Source organism: Vipera berus (genome assembly GCF_964194415.1).
Source record: "Vipera berus genome assembly, chromosome: 3".
NCBI lineage: Eukaryota > Metazoa > Chordata > Lepidosauria > Squamata > Viperidae > Vipera > Vipera berus.
In genome coordinates, this window is record NC_138204.1 from 54,390,967 (window position 1) to 54,411,669 (window position 20,703).

The window sequence follows — 20,703 nt, forward strand, 5'->3', positions numbered from 1 at the left end:
GGGGTCATCTGATCACCTTTTGTGACCTGACAAAGTCAGTGGGAAATCAAGATTAACTTAATCATGTTACTAGCTTGGTGCAGTGATTCACTTAACTGTGGCAAGAAAGATCATAAAATGGGGCAAAACTCAACTGTCTTGCTTAGCAACAGAAATTTTGGGCTCAATTGTTGTAAGTTGAGCACTAACTGTACACCCCCTGTTAAAGTGCCAGTTTTTTGAAATGTAAAAAAAAAAATATCAGACCAAGATAAATCACTTCAGATTTTTTCCACCTTTAATACACAATTCAATTGAATAACTGTACAATTCAATTGAAAAACAAATCTTTTAGAGGAAAAAATAAAAATAAGGCACCTACAATAGCGTGGTTGCATAAGTGTACCTTAAACTAATATTTTGTTGAAGCACCTTTTGATTTTATGACAGCATTCAGCCTTTTGGGGTAGGAGCCTATCTGCCTTGGGAATCTTTGCCCACTCTTCCTTGCAAAAGTGCTCTGATCAGTCAGATTGCAAGGACGTCTCCTGTGCACAGCCCTCTTCCAGGTCAGCTTACAGATTTTCAATTGGATTCAGGTCCGGACTCTGCCTGGGCCATTCCAAAACTTTGATCTTCTTCTGGGGAAGACATTCTTTTGTTGATTTGGAGATATGCTTTGGGTCATTGTTGTGCTGAAAGGTGAAAGTCCTCTTTATCTTCAGCATTTTGAGCAGAGGCTTGAAGACTTTTGTGCCAAAACTGACGGATATTTGGAACTGTTCATAATTCTTTCCACCTCAACTAAAGCCCCTATTCCAGCTGAAGAAAAGCAGCCCCAAAGCATAATGCTGCCACCACTATGCTTCACTGTGGGTACGATGTACACTGGGGTATGGTGTACAAAAAGACCGCTGATGCACAGTGTTGTTTTTGCACCAAACATACTTTTTTTGAATTCCAAAAAGTTCAACTTTGGTCTCATCAGAGCATAGCATATTTTCCCACATGCTTTTGTCTGAGGTTTTTGTAAATATAGCCGGGCTTGGATGTTTTTCTTTGTAAAGAAAAGGCTTCCGTCTTGCTACCTTACTCCACAGCCCAGATATATGAAGAATATGGAAGATTGTTGTCACATCTAGTACACAAGCAGTACTTTCCAGAAATTCCTGCAGCTCCTTTAATGTTAAGTTAGCAGGAGCTGGGGCGAGGACAGGAACTCATCCTGTCGTGTGGAGCTCGGATGTTGAAATAGGCACCACTTCGGTGGGAAGGTAACAGCATTCTGTGATGCCATGCTGGCCACATGACCTTGGAAATGTCTTTCACACAACTCTGGCTCAATGGCCTTGAAATGGAGATGAGTACTACCCCTTATAGACAGCAATGGCTAGTGGAGTAAAATCCACAGGGACTTTTTTTAAAGCCTTTTTTGTTGCTGTAGGCAACCTCTTGGACCAGTTTTCTTGTTGGTTTTTCATCAGGTTTGGAGGGACTTCCAGTTCTTGGTAATATCACTGCTGTGTCATATTTTCTTCGCTTGTGGATGACTGTCTTCACTATAGTTCCGTAGTATATACAACACCTGGAAAAAGTTTTGTACCTTTCTCCTGATTGATACCTTCCAATGAGATCCCTTTGATGCTTTGTAAGCTCTGTGCAGACCATGGCTTTTGTTGTAAGAGGCAACTGAGTAAATGTCCAAAAAAATCTGACTAGAACAGCTGAACTTTATATAGGCTGATCAGAATCACTTTAATTGATGGTAAGTATGTACGGCCAACCTGTAAATGACTAACATCACTTGGGAATGTTATTGGTTAATTTGGAACACAGCCATAGCCCTACTTCTGAAAGGATGTGCGCACGCTTATGCAACCATTTTATTGTAAGTATTTTATTTTTATTTCCTCCTCTAAAAGATTTGCAGTTGTTTTTCAGTTGTATAGCTTATAGGTTGTATTAAAAGTGGAAAAAAATCTGAAGTGATTTATCCTGGTCTGAATTTTTTACATCTCAAAAACCTAGCATTTCCATCATATCTACTGTATATATCTCTATAACAGCCTTAGTCTCCAAATTTGTGTCTCACCTCACACACATACTAGCAAGTGAGGTAAGTACATATATATGTAACAAACCACAATGATTTTCAGGTCTGAGCAAATGCAATCCTATTATGCAAACTTTGTAATATGTTAGACACGTTCATATAATAATTCAAACATTTTCTTTGTACTTTTGGGTGAATATTGTTGGACATAAAGTTAAGGCAACTGAGTTTTCTAATTCTGGTGGCTACTGATATGCCTAGCTTTCTCCAGTTTCACACTTTAAAGAGATACTGAATTACTGCACCCATAGATCTCCCTACATGGTACCTTGGAGCTGTTGGATTGTAAGTCCTACCTATGTTAGTTGAAAATTAAAAGGAACTTATAAGATGACATTTCAGGAGGACGTTGTTTGGGAAAGGTTGGAGTAAGATATCAAAGGAGTGAAAATGGTTTCTATTCTTAAACCTTTCTCTTATGTGCAGTAAAAACCTCAATGTACAAGTAATCCTCGACTTAACAACAATTCGTTTAGTGACCATTCAAAGTTACAACAACTGAAAAAGTGACTTATGACCGTTTCTCACACTTATGACATTTGCAGCATTGCCATGGTCACGTGATCAAAATTCAGAGGCTTGGCAACTGACATGTATTTGTGGTATCCCAGGGTTATGTGATCACCTCTTGTGACTGTCTAACAAGCAGAGTCAATGGGGAAGCCATATTCACCTAACAACCATGTTACTAACTTAACAGTTGCATTAATTCACTTAACAACTGTGGCAAGAAAGGCTGTAAAATGGGGCAAAACTCATTTAACATCTGTCTTATCAACAGAAATTTTGGGCTCAGTTGTGGTTGTACGTTGAGGACTACTTGTATTAAATATGGTAACTGATGAAATTACAAAACTTGCTTCCTTATTTGCTCTGATATTGTGGGGAGGAAGTTTCTTCTTCAGCAAAAATGTGATCTTGTCCAAATTTTCAGAATATAGTTTTATTTGCCCTCTAAAAGGAGGGATAATATTTTCTTTTTAGTTTGTGTGCTTAATTTTAAATGAAGAGTGATGACCTGCTAATATGAATAAACTGATAGTTAGTATTTTATCCTGCTATTTCTCCAGGAACTCCAGGCAACTTACATGAAGATAGCTCTTCACTTTATCCCCACCACATTCCTGTGAGGTAGGTTGGGCTGAGAAATAGTGACACTGTATGATTTTATACACATAGCTGATTTTGTACTTAAACCTGCATCTCCCTTGTTCCTCTATTTTTGGATATTGATCAAGCAGCTGTCAAGATACAAGAAGTAATGTCTAAGTTAACTTTCCATTTGCTTTGGATGATAACTCCAATAATTTTCAGATTCAAACATATTTTGCTAAATGAAACAACAATTCAAGAAGGCCATTTTGACTATGGTACTCGGACTCTGGTGTTTGCAGGAATCAAAGCATCCATAACAAATGGCTGAGCAGCTTCTACTTGACGACATGCAATGGCACAGAAATATATAGTCACAGCATAGCTTATAAAAGGTAAAGGTTCCCCCGCACATGCGTGCTAGTCGTTTCCAACTCTAGGGGCTGGTGCTCATCTCCGTTTCATAGCTGAAGAGCCAGCGCTTGTCCGAGGACGTCTCTGTGGTCATGTGGCCGGCATGACTAGACGGCAAAGGTGCACGGAACGCTGTTACTTTCCCACCGTAGTGGTCCCTATTTTTCTACTTGCATTTTTACATGCTTTCGAACTGCTAGGTTGGCAGAAGCTGGGACGAGTAACAGGCGCTCACTCTGTTACGCGGCACTTGGTATTTGACCCGCCAAACTGCCGACCTTCTGATCGACAAGCTCAGCATCCTAACCCACTGAGCCACCGCGTCCCAGCATAGCTTATAGGCATGCATAATATTAATATTTTTGAAAGACCTTGTATCCACTGTCCCATAATTGGTTTATTATTGAAAATTTATAACTTCTACAAGATCAGGCTTTGGAGAATTGTAGAATCTGGACTGCAGTGGATTCAACTTTCTTGTCTCCAGTTTTGGGCTAAAGGTTCCAAGAATAATGAAATGGATGAAACAAGGAAACATATACCAGCCAAAATGAAGGAGCCTGAATATGTCTGTGTGTAATCATACAGCCAACCTGTAAGTCAGAGGAATAGCAGAATTTGGTTATTAAATTTGGTATAGTTGTCTTTTCATATCATTACTAATGCAACACTTAAAAACCATGTAGGTACCTTAACAACACTGTGTTTGCATCATTTAACCTAAGTAGCAATAAAGATTATGTTTTATATATTAATTCACCTTAATTGGTATAAATTGCAGGAGCTGATGTCTTATTCCAAGGTAAATATATTTCATTCCTTTAATTTCCTCATGGCATGTTTATTAAATAATAATCTGTTTCAGTTTTTCTTTCACTGGTCTGTTAATTTTTCTGCTTGCTCAGTCTCTGTATTTTAGAATCTGCTAAAATACTTGCTCTGGCAAACTGTTAAAATTTACCACCAGAGGGCTTCTTCCCACATTGAAATAGTATGGCTCATATTTAAAGCACTCTGGAATAGTGCTTTAAACCTGCATCTATTGATTCACACTTAACGTGGTGCTTCTATGTGCTGCATGTATGAATTGGATTTCTAGGGGATCATAACGTCCTTGCCAGTCTAGTTCTCTTCATTAAAATAACAGCCATGTGGATGCTTCCTGTATGCAGAAAATAGTCCCCCCCACTCCACAATTACTCCAAATCTCATACTCAGAAGTGTCTGAACAAATTCTTTTTATCCCTCAAGGCTTAATACCTACCTGCTTTTGATAATAACATAGAATCAAACCGGAATTTGGCTATAAATGCTTGTTAGCTTGTACCTTAAACCAGAGGTCCCCAACCTTTTGGCCACCAGGGACCAGTTCCATGGAGAGGATTTTCCATGGACCGGAAGGGATGTAGGTTTGCATGCTGCTTTCATCCCGGAGATGGGGCTACACTGGTTTGCGCAGACTGGTTTCTGGCATGCCGCGGACCAGTATCGGTCCACGGATTGAGGGTTGAGGACCCCTGCCTTAAACTATACTTTTTGCTTTTTTTCTAAATCTACAGCAGATAACTTGCACTGAATGAGCTCAAATGTTAGAGATATGAAAGAATATTACCAAAAATGCATATGAAATTCTGAATCTATTCTTTTTTTTCCTTTCTTTTTTGAAGTCTCAAGTGCCTTAACATGGTGTATATGGATATGGTCATATTTCTGATTATTTCATTTCTGTTTGTTTCAGGGCTATGAAATACCTTCTGAAATGTGCCATATTATACCAAATGATGTTACATACAGAATTATTTAAAAACAGTACTTGCCATTTTGTTTTCAGTTCTTTTCCTAATAAAGCCAGTGTTCATGTTTTACTTCCAGTACGTATTATAATGAAATGTTTACCCCAAGTGAAAATCTTTACAGTTTTCTGATAATTAAGCCTCCCCTACTTTAAGAATATAGGTATTGTCGGGCTCAAAGTATATAACCATGTACTTTAATTGCTCGTGTATTTTTTTGAAGTTCTTCTGCTTTAGGTTTCACCATCTTGAATCTTTGTATCCAATGGATACAATTGCAATATAAAACACAAAAAATATTTACAATGATTGTCTTCTGGAATTGAATCCTGTCTCACTAGTACTTCTCAGTATTCACTTTGACAACTGGACCATACCCCAGAAAACATGATTGTTGTCGTTTTACCATTTTTGTTGCTGGTTGCTAGGGAAGTGCTAATAAACAGCTAGATTTAAATGTTAAAACTCATAAAAATTTACTAGAAGTTCTTCAAGAACACTAAATTATGTTGTCATGTAGTTATTAATTTGTTAATTTTAAAACCTCTTACATTTTTTCTATTTGGCACAGCTCTTCAGAAGCAGTCCCAGCCCTGTTCCCTAGAATATGCATCAGGTGTGGGTCCTGCATTAAGATCTTTCACAGTGAAGACTGATGCAAAGATTCCAGGTAGAACCTGTGTAATTTCCCTACCCTCTTTCTGCATTTCTATTACAAAGGTATTAAGTTTCTCTGGTTAATTTCCTATTCCCTTTTCCTCATCAGCAGACACTGGTTTTATCAAAACCTGCCTCCTTTCTTTATTTTCGTCATGGGTGCTAAAGAAAATCTTAACCATTGTTGCTTTCCTTAGATTGTTAAACTGTGTTATTAGCTTTGAGCTTCTATTATAATAGCTTTAAATAATCCTTTTAATTAATTCCCTTACCACATAGGTCATGTCATCCCAAATAAAATGTAAGATCCTAATTCAGCTTCAGAAATATGAACAAGGATTATATTTCATCCACATTTTGACTAAACTGGATAAATGTGCAGTTGCAAGAAAAAGTATGTGAACCCTTTGGGATTACGTGGAGTTTTGTGTGAATTGGCCATAAAATGCGCTCTAAATGTCATGTAAGGCACAGCAATAGAAAAACACAGTCTGCTTAAAATAATACTACACAAACATTAGCTGTTGTCATGTTTTAATTGAACATAACATGTAAACATTCACAGTGCAGGGTGGAAAAAGTATGTGAACCCCTAGCCTAATGACTTCTCCAAGAGCTAATTGGAGCCAGGAGTGAGCCAACCTTGACTCCAATCAGTGTGATGATATTGGATGTGTTGCTGACAGCTGTCCTGCCCTTTAAAAACACACACCTGTTTTGGGTTTACTCGTCTCAAGAAGCACTGTCTGATGTGAACCATGCCTCGCAGAAAAGAGCTCTCAGAAGACCTACAATCAAGAATTGTTGACTTGCATGAAGCTGGAAAGGGTTACAAAAGTATCTCCAAAAGCCTTGATGTTCATGTGTCCACGGTAAGACAGACTGTCAACAAATGGAGTAAGTTTAGCACTGTTGCTACTCTCCCTAGGCGTGGTCGTCCTGTAAAAATGACTGCAAGAGCACAGCGCATAATGCTTAATGAGGTAAAGAAGAATCCTAGAGTGTCAGCTAAAGACCTACAGAAATCTCTGGCACATGCTAACATTTTTGTTGACACATCTACAATAAGAAAAACATTAAACGAGAATGGGGTAAATGGGAGGACACCACAGAGGAAGCCATTGCTGTCCAAAAGTTTGCAAAAGAGCACCTGGATGTTCCACAGCACTACTGGCAAAATATACTGTGGACAGATGAAACCAAAATTGAGTTGTTTGGGAAAAACACACAACGCTATGTGTGGAGAAAAAAAGGCACAGCACACCAACATCAAAACCTCATCCCCACTGTAAAACATGGCGGAGGGAGCATCATGGTTTGGGGCTGCTTTGCTGCCTCAGGGCCTGGACGGATTGTTGTCATTGATGGGAAAATGAATTCCAGAGTTTATCAGGACATTTTGCAGAAAAACTTACAACCATCTGTCCGCCAACTAAAGCTCCGCAGAGGATGGGTGATGCAACAGGACAATGACCCAAAGCATACAAGTAATTCAACAAAACAATGGCTTCAACAGAACAGAATACGTCTTCTGGAGTGGCCCAGTCAGAGTCCTGACTTCAACCCCATTGAAATGCTGTGGCATGACCTTAAGAGAGCGATTCACACCAGACATCCCAAGAATATTGCTACACTGAAACAGTTTTGTGAAGAGGAGTGGTCCAAAGTTACTCCAGATCGTTGTGCAGGTCTGATCTGCAACTACAGGAAACGTTTGGTTGAGGTTATTGCTGTCAAAGGAGGGTCAACCAGTTATTAAGTCCAAAGGTTCACATACTTTTTCCACCCTGCACTGTGAATGTTTCCATCTTATGTTCAATTAAAACATGACAACAGCTAATGTTTGTGTAGTATTATTTTAAGCAGACTGTGTTTTTCTATTGTTGTGACTTACATGATGTTTAGAGCTCATTTTATGGCCAATTCATGCAAAACTCCACGTAATCCCAAAGGGTTCACATACTTTTTCTTGCAACTTAACTATTTAGCCTGGGCTAGGATGACAGTAGACCGTGATGTTCACATACATCTCTCCCCCCCCCCCCTCTCTCTCTCTCTCTCTCTCTCTCTCTCTCTCACACACACACACACACACACACACACACACAAACAAACAACTTGGTCTAGTTATAGCATTGGTGCTGTAGCATGTTTATTGTTACTATTTATTCATGTTCCACTTATCAATATCTTTCCTAAAGGATATCTAGTCTGAATAATAGCTACCTCCATTGCTGCCTTTATAAAAAGAAATGCATTGTCTGAAGTACAACTTGATGTTTTCTTTTATAATTAAGAACTGACAAATATTTTATATTCAAGTTATTATTTTTAGGGCTGTGCAAACAGGGTTCGTAAGGGGTACTTTACAATATTTGGAGGCACCCCTCTTCCTATTGTAAAGCAGCTGCAGAACCTCCTTTGGAGGCTTTGCATAGCCTTAATATTTCTTGTAAAAAATCACAGAATTTCACAGCCTTTTGCATCTGAATAATCTTTATGGCTTAAATATCATAAATACTGAGAAGTATTATCCTTAACCTACAAACATAGAAGTTAAAATCTATCTATATAGTTTACCTGGATTTTCAATTCTTTTCTCATAATTTCAGACACTGTTTGGCTTATAGATATTTAAGATACATATTTTGGCTGTTGTGTACACTATAACCCTTTTTTTTGAGGACCCAAGCTACTCATTTGGACCTACAGGTAATCTTGTAATAGTAGAAAGGAACAATGCTCTGATATCTGTTACCAAAAGTTTAAAAGGAAATTACAATGTAAAAGGAAAGATAACTTTAGTACAAGAAGGGATTGAGCAGTGAAGAAATAAGGAAGGTAATGATTTCCTATCTGTAGTAATTGTGGGTGATACATTCTGCTATTATGTTTTACACAGCACTGTCAGCATACCTGACGTTTTATGAACAGAAAGAAATCTCTGTTCTTACTAGAAATAGACTTAAGGGAGATGAAATGAGGGAAAGAGTAGAAGAATATTTAAATATGAAATGCAACACTAAGTACTACATTGCCAAATAGTTACACAGATAATTTTGCTTTCCCTTTGTTTACACTTTTGATAGGATTTTTCCTAAATGTAAATGCATATATAGGTCACATTATAGTTTGTGCTTTGAAAGAAAATGCAGTGCATTATACGGTTAGAAGAATTATTTTTTTCAAGGAAAAAAAAGACAATTGTGTTACCTGCTATTGGAGGTCCAACAATAACTCCGAGCCCAGCAATGAATGAGGCAAGTCCCAAGGCACTGTGAAATCTGGCTGCACCTACAAGATCTACCTGTTAAAGGAACCAGTATTTACAGCGATAAAAAAATGATCACATATTGTTGTTAAGTGTTTCTATTTGTGATAGCTAAGCTCTTAGTAACAAATTTGTGACACAACTGGTGGGACAGGCATGTGACATGACATATTTGGCAAAAATCCACTCTTATGGATTTTGTTTCCTAGACTTCCAATATTGATTAGAGGTAAAACCAAGTTGAAGCATGTTATACTGTAAATATATATTTATTGTATTTGATGACATTTTTGTATGTTTGGATATGCAGGACCGCCTGCTGCTGGGAACGACTTCCCATCGCCCAGTGCACTCACACAGAGAGGGCCTCCTCAGGGTGCCGTTGGCTAGACAATGTCAGCTGGCGACCCCCAGGGGGAGGGCCCTCTCTGTGGGAGCGCCAGCCCTATGGAACCAACTTCCCCTTGAGCTTCGGACGGCCCCGGATCTCCAGTCCTTTCACCGCGGCCTTAAAACATTCCTTTTCCATCAGGCTGACCTGGACTGATGATAGGGATTTTTAAAATGTTTTTAAATTTTATTAATTTTAATTATTTTATTGGGGCTGTTAGTTTAATTCTTTTTAACTTTTGCATTGCTGTATTTTTATTGTTGTTAGCCGCCCTGAGTCCTTCGGGAGATAGGGCGGCATATAAGTCCCAAAAATAAATAAATAAATAAATAAATAAATAAATAAATAAATAAATAAATAAATAAATAAATAAATAAATAAATAAATAAATAAATAAATAATATTTATCTAGATTTGTAAATGCTCAGCTCCATTCAGTTGCCCTGATTCCATCCCAATGCAAGGGATTACAGGGTCATTAAAAAAATCTGGATTTGTGTTAAACTTCAGTTAAGCTTGCAAAAGTGTAGGCCAGGGATGACAAACTCGCAACGTCACGTGACGTGTCACGACATAACGTGACTTTTTTCCCATTGCCGGCAATGGGGTGGGCGCGGTTTCGGCATGACGCATCCAGCCCATGGGCTGGCAGTTTGACACCCCTGGTGTAGGCATAACTGACTCAGGAATTCTGGGAGTTGAAGTCCATGAGTCATAAAAGAGCAGAGGTTGCCTACCCCTACCTTAACCCTTCCATCAAACTGGCTCTTAAAGTAACAGTAACCTAATAAAAATATTGGTCTTAAGACAGTGCAGATCAGTGTTTATGGAGATCCTCAGTCATCCAGGTCATGGCTGTCCCAAAGGTGGTTTTCCCAAAGGCAACTTTCTTTGGATGTTTTTCCCTGAAACTGTTTCACTTCTCATCCAAGAAGCTTCTTGAGTTCTGACTTAAAACTGAAGAAGCTTCTTACATGAGAAGCAAAATGTTTTCAAGGAAAAAAACCCAAGGAAGTGCAGATCATTGCTTAACTAATAAAATAAATTAGGATCAGTAAAATGTATTTTCAGTGTTTCTTTGCAGTTCTTTTTCTAACTTCATCTTTCTGACTGTACCTGAAACATGCACTTCTCCAGTTCTCTAGCATTGTCTGAATTGAAGCAGATTTCAACATTTGGAAATGTAAAGTGCTACTGTTCTAATATTTTCATTGTTCAATTACTTTTTCCCACTTACCAGTACAAGAAACAGCAGTGCAAGATATCCACCACTGAAAATGGCAAAAATTACAGAGTAACTCATAAGTAATGGGAAGGTTGTAGCCAGTGGACACAGCAGATTAGTGACCCCACAAAGAACGAGGTATGTTTTATGGTAATGATATGTCTTGGTCCAGTTTTGATGAGCAATCCAGCCAGAGACCAGTAAACTGACTGTCTCTACTATCCCTAAAAGAAAACAGAACAGAAACACATAATGATTTCTGAAACAGAAGTTCTTTGGGTGCTAAATAAGGATCAAAAGGAAGGAATTGGCATTTTGTAAATTTCTAAAACCTAAGTCACCAATGTAGCACCTGTGGACATAAATAGACTTAGCAATAATATCTATGTCCTAGTATCAGATTTTTTGTGCCATCTAATTTTATTTTGTATTATTTTCATTAAAACAATAAACAGAAAAAAATCATGCTGCAAAACACCACAAGGAGCCATATGGTAAATATTTATGAAGTGGTTTATAAACTGTCATTTCATGTCTGAGGGTAACCAGATCGTTCTATTTCACATGAAGCAAAAATAACCTGCAAAATTGGAAAAATAAAAATAATCACTCTGGCAATTTAGAACGTCCTTTTCTGTACTACTTTTAGACTTGCTGTTAGATGCTCACACTGCTTGGCTGTGGTCTCGTTTGTCAGATTTCTTATCTGAGTGGTAAGTCTTCCATCCGTTCGTATTTTCAGTTCTATCATCAAGATCCAATATCAAATTTCTGCTGACCCTCATTCTCTCTCGTGTCTCAAAAATTGCCCAGTACATTGTATGGGAAATTCTTGGATGCTATAGTGAAGAGCTTTTCACTATTAGAAGACTTTTTTTCCTTTTTTTTTAAAAAAAAACCTCCACATTAGATTGGTTAAAGCCCAGTACATTGAATTATATGAACACTACATTTTTGCTTTATTTTTGTTAGGCATATACAGCTGACGTTTTGTTTCTATCTGATACATTCATATCTGAGAATTCTGAACATTTTCTTTTATGTTTAAAGTGCATGCTTATTCACAAGCTCTGGCCGGTAATTTTGTGGCAAAATGTTTTGTTAAATGAAATTGGAGTTTAGAATCTGGAGTAATAACTTTTACTTTCTTCATCTGCCAAATTGCCCATTGGTAAGTTCCCATGCTACATAAGCTGCTTGGTTTTGCCTCAAGAGTATCCATCAGCAGGTGTAAGATAGATTTTCCTCTGACATCTCACTTTCTTAACCCCTATTCTTCATCAGTGTTTACAAGCAAAATTGGAAGGGTGGTTTAAATTGAAAATGAATAACTAATAAAGTTGCTTTAACTATTGGTTTATCTCTTAAGAATAATATGTAATAAAGATGGAAGCAGTTTTGTACTGAGGTGATTTTTTTTTAATGCTAATAAAATTTATGAACACATTTTGTTGTTAAAATGGTTTTCTAAAATTATACATAATTATAGAAACATGTCTTTGAGAAAAAGGTCTTAATAGTTACAGCATAATCATATTTCATAAAGCTATATGTTAAATATTTTTTCCAACGTTACGTTGTAATTTCTCCTTCATTGCAGCATTCATCTGATAATGGAGTTAAAGTTTTGAATTTGAATCAACACACGTGCCTTGATTTCTTTTGTGTTGACTTTTAAGCCATAAACAATTATACATTTTGCTGTGCTCTATATGTAATTAGTGATTACATAATTATTATCAGTGATAGCTAATGGTGACATTTTACAAAAAACATTTTAAAAGTTTGAGATTTTTCTTACCAGCTACTAATATGATGTAAGCAGTATCCATTGGGTCAATACCCAACGTTTTGGCTCTGGCTGCAAGATGGAAAGTTGGGATAAAATAAGCAAGTTGACTAAAGAGAAAAGACCATGTGAAAATAAGGAAGAATGGATTTTTCAAGTGATAAACAATAAGACGGCATTGCTTCTGTATAAAATGCTGTACTCTGGATTTTCCTTTCTCATTTGATCGGATGCAACTTTGATCACCAGTTTGGTGATCATTCTTGTAGGCGTCCACACAACTATTTTCATGTGACATTTCAGAAAGCTTGTAATTAATTGGGGCTAAGTTATCAGGCTGTTGTAGGTTGTCTAATTTAGCACATTCTTGATTGGGAGGATCCAGTATGTTCAATTCTCTGCTGCAGGTTTTATCTAGGCTGCTTTTGAAAGTCTCTGGAAACATACTTAGTGCAACTATTTGACCTTCACTTTTAGGACTGATGCCTCTGGTTTTTTTCTTATAAACTGGCCGTAGTAGCAGGCTAGAAGGGACAAGGTTCAACATAATGCCGCCATATATCAATAAGAAACCTGAATGAATGGGAAAAGATAATATTTTTAAAAATCATTTTCTAAAAATCATTACAGTCACAGAACTAATTAGCATATGGATAAATATTCCTTCCACTTTTCAGGGCTATTTATTTTGGTAATTTTCAAGCAGTATCCAACAATTTCCTTATTCCCCATGCTGTATAGAATCTACTTCCAGCATTGCTTGAAATTATGTCAAAGCTTTTATTCTTGTTGAAAGAAAAAGTCAAAAATGAACACCATTAGTATTAGATGCGGTAAATATCCCTTTAAGTGAATAACAACAATAATAATGCATTTGACAATCCTCAGAGATTGTCCATCAATCCGAGATGTCCCTCCCTAATCACTGATGAATGCCCTAGGCCAGTATTAACTTTTATATTTATATTAAGTGAAATTTAAAAGAAAATTTTAAAAAATGTTTCCTAGCTATTTAAAATGAACCTTTGTTTTAATCTCCAAAATGTTATTTTGACAGTATTTATTTCTCATGTGTCTGAGGTGACACACGAATAGCAATAATTCAGTTTCTGTAACTCTAAAATTGTCCTGTCAAAAAATCAGAGCAATTAAAATAGAAAATCTAAAGCACAATGTATCTTTCCTTTTGTTTGAAAACTAAGGTAGGCTTAAAGTAGATTTCTCATTTCATTTATATCACTGAGAGGAAACTGAATGACTGAAAGAGAATGAGAATTCAGTTACTATTTGACTGAAATGTTAAGTTTAGCATCAACTTACTTTCACATATTAACAGTGTGAAGATGTAAGAAACGAAGATGACTTACCTTGCCAGCTGTACATTTCTATCAGGAATTGAACAAGTGGTGTTAGCACAACACTCAGCCCCATTCCTGAGCGGCCAATTGCATTGGCTAGAGCCAGGTATCTCCTGAAATACTTAATTACCATGACAGCAGCAATCTGATATAACAGGCAAAAACCCAACCCTAAAGAAAGAAAACATCATGAGCAGGGGCAGAATCTTCTGTAGGAATGTGTTTTTATTTCATTTAATGAAAGCCTTTCATAAGTACAAATAATAAATCGCCCAAATGCACAAAGCTTCCAGGTGGACAGTTCTTAACTCTGAAGCAATTGTATTTTGGTCTTTACTTTTTTCCCCATAACAAGATGAATAATTACTTCAAACAATGCTGTTGGAAACAGGGGAAAAAAAGATTGGATTGTTGACTGATAGTGATGCATTCTAGAATTCCTTACTAATAGTCACAAACAGGTCTCTAGTCTGAGGTTTGGTAAATTTATTTTGAATGCAGTAATCCTTAATTCGAAATGATGTCACTTAACAAAGGAGTAGCTCGGTTCCTGAAGTACTACACATTTAAGGACCATAACTATGTGATATGTTACTATGTCAAAGACTTAATCTTTAGAACAAAATACATATAACAGACATGGAAGCCTTAAAACGCTGGATAACCATTGCCTCATCAGAAGCAGCATCATGCCATCATACTGTATATAATATTGCAATGTGGTTAAATATCTGACCAGCTTCTTAATATGAAGTGATGTAAAGGTAAGAATATATTTCTAACAATAGCAATATAAGAAAAGCTTTTGTGGTATTTTATCTTTGTCCCTGTCTCCAATACAAGCATTCAATTTGATCAGGAACTCTTAAAGTTTTAAGAACAGTGTAAAGAAATATGCTTGAGCACTCTACCCTTGTCTCAGGTAAGCAATTATTCATGTCCCTCAAAATATGATGCAATAAGGAATGAATTAAACACCGTGGTTTTAAGTATTCTCTAATTGCTTAAGGACAGAACATCAATTTGAGATAGTTAGTTGTAGTAGCATTCCATTTAACAGCTTCAATTTAGCACCCTGGATTTAATGCACAATTTTTTTTGGATCCAGTTATCCAGAATTCAGACAGAAACAAGATTAGGGATAATGTGAATAGTTAACATAGCCAGCTGGCATTAGCATCTGGCGTTGCTTCCTTTCTCTGTCTTTCCTGAAGTATAAAGCCAAGTGTGTTTTGGGGCTGTAAATATCTCATTCCTATTTAATGGATTCCTCTTCCCTCTTAACAGTCCACTAAAATGAGGGGTTATTTTTTTTGTATTGCATTGAGCTTGTTTCCTATTCTGTTCTGCAGTATTGCCAGTCCAAACAGATTATAGTTCTCTTTGTTAGGGAATAGCTTTATGAAAATGCCCAGAAAATCCAACCTTTGACAATGAGCAGGTGATACAAATTAACTTCATGTACAATTTCAATTTCTGGAAAGTTTCTGAGGGGGAGCTTATTAAATATACTTGAAATGGTACACTTACCTGTTAGGAATCCCATAGAAACCCAAAGAAAAGGAATACTCGTGGCCAGTGTGCTAATAAGAAAACCAGCACCAACCAGGAGAGCCCCTAACAAGGACGTTTTCCGTTCTCCTAGTAGTTCACACACTGTAGTTACTAGAGGTGCTGGAACAGAGCAGACAGAAATTGGCATTAATGATAGCTTGAGAAATAGATACCACTTCTGGGACAGGAAAACACTGAGTGGAAAATATTTAAGCTTTAAAAGGCATTGCCAAGCTTGCTATTTTTGTTTATTAAATTTACACTGGTTTTCATAAAGACCTTGATTTATGAAAACTACATATGAGAACTATAATGTGTGAGTTATGATCAATAAACAAGATTGGCAAATGACTAAAAACAGATGGGAAAATAGTTTTAACTCACAGGTATAGGTAGGTGATTTGGGGATAGGTAGGTACCTTTGCAAGCACATTTGGCATTCTGAGTAAGAGTACTACCTTTCCCCAGCTCTGGGGGCAAAAATTCACAAATTGGACAACAGTCATGAACTGGCCTTATACTGATCTGATCTCAGCCCAGTCCAGCCAAATACATTTAAGCATGCATTTAAACACATAGATTGTACTAACCTGCTAGGAATCGAAGTGAGGACATAATGGACCCAATCCAGCTGACATGTTCAGAAGAGCCACCAATATCTTCTTGAAAAGCCACAAAGAAAATGGCAAAGTTTTTCAGTGTTCCAATTACAAATACATTTACCTACAAAAGTTATCAGTATGGTATTAATTGAAATGTAAAATGGACTATTAATTGCCACTCCATTGCAAAACTGCAGTGTTGTGTTTAAATGATCAGAGGATGAAACTAGGCACCACACTGGCTGACTCAGCAGAACCCCCAAATCCAGCTAGTGTCTGATCTGAGAAGAAAAAAAATAAGGGAAGAGGAATGAGTGACCTTTATGAAATCTGTTGGGTTTGCTAAAATAATGGTAATTTTATTTTTTGGATTACCTCGGCTGAAGTATGACATGTCAGCCTAAATAAAATTACAGAATTTTGTGATGGTGAACAGAGGAAGAGAAGAAACTGCAAAGTTTTCATGCAAATTTGTGATAAAGATCAAGCTGAGCAGTCCAGGTGTGGCCAAGATGACCAGAAGAGATGAATTCAGATACGATGAGAAGTTAAAGCTGTTTTCAAAAATGGAATGCCCTCAGAACTTAAGCTAAAAAGGAAAAATATATCTGGAAGAAGCATTGGATACACATTATAAACATTAACTATAAGAAGTCCTTGTTTAACAATTGTTTGCAGTTGTGATGGTGATGAAAAAGTAACTGCAACCAATCCTCACATTCACAACCTTCCCAAGTCTGTAAAACAAAGGAAATGTGAAGTAGATCATAAGCACAATAGCAATTTCACCTAATGACCAAGTAGACTGTCCAAACTGTCACTAAACAAGGACTACCTGAATGAGCAATTCCTGCTTTATGCCAGGGCTCTGTTGGAGAAGCAGTTATATAAATTATGAGTATTTAGCTTGCTATGGAACTGACTCACTGTTAGTGGTGCTGGGGCCATAATAGGGCAGCACATTTTCAATCTCATTTCTAAAAAGAGAAAGGGATGTGACTTAGGCACTGGGTTGATAATGGCAGGGCTTGGCTCTAGCCATCCTATTGTCACCATAGGATAAGTTTGGCCATTAAAAACATCCTTAGAAATGTGATTATGATGAAAGAAAGCACTGTGATGAGGGTTGTTTTTTTTTTACTTTTCACTTTACAATAAAATCAGTCTCCAACTCAACTAACTCGACAAACCTATACCGCCTGGGCTTTTCTTGGCATTGTCTAACAGTTCTGTGCTTTTAATAAATTCTAAAGAGCAACATTTTCCTTGCTGCAAAAAACCACATTATAAGTGACAGAGTGCGCAGGCTGTGCAGTGGTCATTTCTATTCCTTTAGAAACTATTCTGAGTTAAATAGAACTATTTAGTTTTGGCATTTGGATAAGCTTGCTAATCAATCCATTTGTGTCAAAAATGCCATTGGGTGGATGGGGGGAGTGATATAATACCCTTCCCTCTTTGCATTCAGTTCTGCTGCATACATTTCTCTGCCCTTCCCCACACTTTTCTCTCACACTTACACAGCTTTCTGCTTTTCTGTTTCTCTGATGTATCACACAAAATATTTGGGCTTTTTGACAAAGCCCATCAGCAGCCCTCAATGCTGTGGATCCTAGTATCCGTTTGAATCCCCCGTGAAAGCTTGGAATTGGCATTCTTTTAGGATAGCTCTACTCCTTTGCCGTTGGACGAATCTGGTTCGTAGTGACAATGGGGGAAAGGATGTGCCACAAGATCACATCCAGGTCTGTTTACATAAAGTGTCCGGGAAAGGTCATTTAGTTCAAAGTGGGAGATGAGGTATTAGGTATGTTGATAATACCAACATTATGTTGATAATACCTAATTGTGTATCTCCTCCTTGGGCCAAATGGGAGATGGCCTGATTCAGTGCAAGCAAGGGTGAGTGGCTGTTCACTCAGAAGCCTAGGGATGTCAGGATTATACCATCTTTGACCCTTGAAGTTGTGCTCCTTCAGGGAAAACAGGGTCATAATATTGGGATTCTCCTGGTTTAAAGTTCCTGGTAAAATAGTAGATATCAGCCATGACTTGGAAGGGATTTGCTCAGCTCTGCTCGAACTGCTAACTGTAGCCCTACCTGCAAGGATCCACTGAGGACACTTGCTTGCAACCCTTGTCGTCTTGTTTACTCTAATTCACGCTATATGGGACTCTGCTATTTTCCTTTTCTGTAGCGAATTGTAACACAACCAAAAGCAAACTTATGTCAGTTAGCCAGATGTTAATTTTTCTAGAGTAGGAAGAGAAAACCACCAATTTTCCAGATGTTACTTTCAGCATGATCTGGAGCGGTATACCTGATTGGTATACCACGTTCATCACAATTGTAACTTCTATATACTGTATACCATGCTTACTATGCCCTTCAAAGTAACACAAACTACAGCAGGAGTTTCATGGATACACGTATCATTCTATGCCATGATTTACTCAATCATAGTTCATTCCAGAAGCCAAAATGTCTGGCTAAATGCTAAAACCAAACAAAAATATAGCTAAGCACGGCACATGATTCCAGCTAATAGTTCTGCAATTAAATTCATAGTACTAACTCCAAAGAAACCAGCTTTAGAAAGATGCTACTCTATGGCTCTTGTACTACAATTTGTATTCTTTGAGGTTTTCCATTTTGTTAAGAAAGCTGCAAATGTTTGATAAGTTCTTACCAAAGTGCCAACAATTCTTAACCATTCCTGCAGTTCTTTATATAGTTTTAGATTTTGGCCAGAACATGTTGCAGGCCATCAGAGAAAAATCTCTTTTCTTCAGTATTTTTAAATTTCTACACACATGATAAAATCAAATGCCTTTTGTATTTGTCATGACTTTTAAGCAACACCAAACCATGCACTACATAGCACCGGTAACTTTATCTGCTTCTTACTTACTAGAAAAAAGTTGACAACGATCAGCCAGCCCCACCCTCCATCAGGAACTGCTGTGCTATCGGGACCTTCACTGTTTTTATTTTCAACAGATTCTCCATCCTTTTCTGAACTCCAGGCAGTTGCTGCCATTGGTATCGTCAGAAATGTAATAGCCAGCGCAGTCTGTCTCAAAACATGCCAGCACAATTGCTTTAACATGTGCTGCAGGCTTTCAATTTAACCATTAACCGCATGTTTTAAAGGATGACCAAGATGGAACTTTAATTGCCATCTTTTTCCTCCTTTCTGTTAGTGAAGATTGGTGTTACTGTAGCTTGATGGCCCCGCCCAATGCTTTTAAGTAAACAAAGATAGGGCTTTAATGTAGGCTTGCCACGCAATAAAAAGTTGTTCTATAGCAGGGGTCTTCAAACTTGGCCCTTTTATGACTTGTGGACTTCAACTCCCAGAATTCCTCAGCCAGGCACCTGGCTGAGGAATTCTGGGAGTTGAAGTCCACAAGTCATAAAAGGGCCAAGTTTGAAGACCCCTGTTCTATAGCCTCGATTTTGAAAAATGGGGGTCCTGACAAGCAGACCGGGATCGGATAAAAATAGCTCAAAGCTGTTTCTTTTGTGGTTTGTTAATGTTTGCAAGACCTGTTGCTGCTTCCTCTTTATTCCCTCTCTTCTCTTTTCTCTCAGGCACACCATTCAGTTCACCTTAGTTTGCCAGCTCTCTTGTAACAGTTTTGGTCAGCAAGGGACAGAGAGAGGAGTGTAATCTTTCCCCTAGCAACAATGCAATTAAAGGGAAGGTTTTTATTTTTTTAAAAAAACAAACATAGTTTGATCCATTTTTCTAACCAGCAATTATGAATTGTTTAACTTCCTAGTAAATACATTTATACATTAAAAAATTAAAGGGAACTGCTTTAAAAGTTAACTTGTGTAAATATTCAAAACTGTTACTAATGGATGAGCTTATATTTGGTACAAGGTGAATAGGGCTTCCTAGTACATTTCTTTGTGAAGAGTCCTGTCCCATCAAAAGGCTTCAGTTGTGTTACACGTTATTTGTATTCATTTTTGTTGTTAAACACACAAATCTACCCCACTAAAGTATAGTCATTAAAACAATTTTGTAGATCACAACTTAAAACTGTAAATATAGTTGTAACTCCAGCAATTTAAATCAGCTTCCTTTTTTCAATAATGTCCTGCACTTTTAATTCAGCTTCAAAGAGAGATATGTTTCAGGCTGACTGCCAATTGGTTAGATCAGGGGTAGGCAACCTTGGCTCTTTTATGACTCGTGGACTTCAACTCCCAGAATTCCTGAGCCAGCCAGGAATTCTGGGAGTTGAAGTCCACGAGTCATAAAAGCCAAGATTGCCTACCCCTGGGTTAGATTGAAAAATCACTTGTTTTTGAGAAAATGGTGAAAATGAAATGACCACTCCAGGCCATGATATTGACAGCCTCAAAGAAGCACTGATCCTGGCGCTTCCGCTGAGCCCTGACAGGCCTGCAGCTCCAGCCGTCTCTCGCTCGGGCTTGTGCGGTGCTGCCACC

General features: G+C 37.6%; 1 protein-coding gene across 1 annotated transcript; it reads right to left on the reverse strand.

Annotated features, from left to right (window-relative positions):
• Positions 1–3,783: 3,783 nt before the first annotated feature.
• SLC16A4 (solute carrier family 16 member 4) lies at positions 3,784–19,279 on the reverse strand (the record flags this gene model as incomplete). The annotated part of the gene is made up of 8 exons (XM_081325470.1): positions 3,784–4,191; positions 9,262–9,355; positions 10,948–11,159; positions 12,737–13,297; positions 14,092–14,253; positions 15,613–15,756; positions 16,227–16,359; positions 19,151–19,279. 8 exons carry the CDS (start codon positions 19,277–19,279, stop codon positions 4,067–4,069), a joined length of 1,560 nt encoding a protein of 519 aa, XP_081181596.1. The 3' UTR covers positions 3,784–4,066.
• Between the last annotated feature and the right edge of the window lie 1,424 nt (positions 19,280–20,703).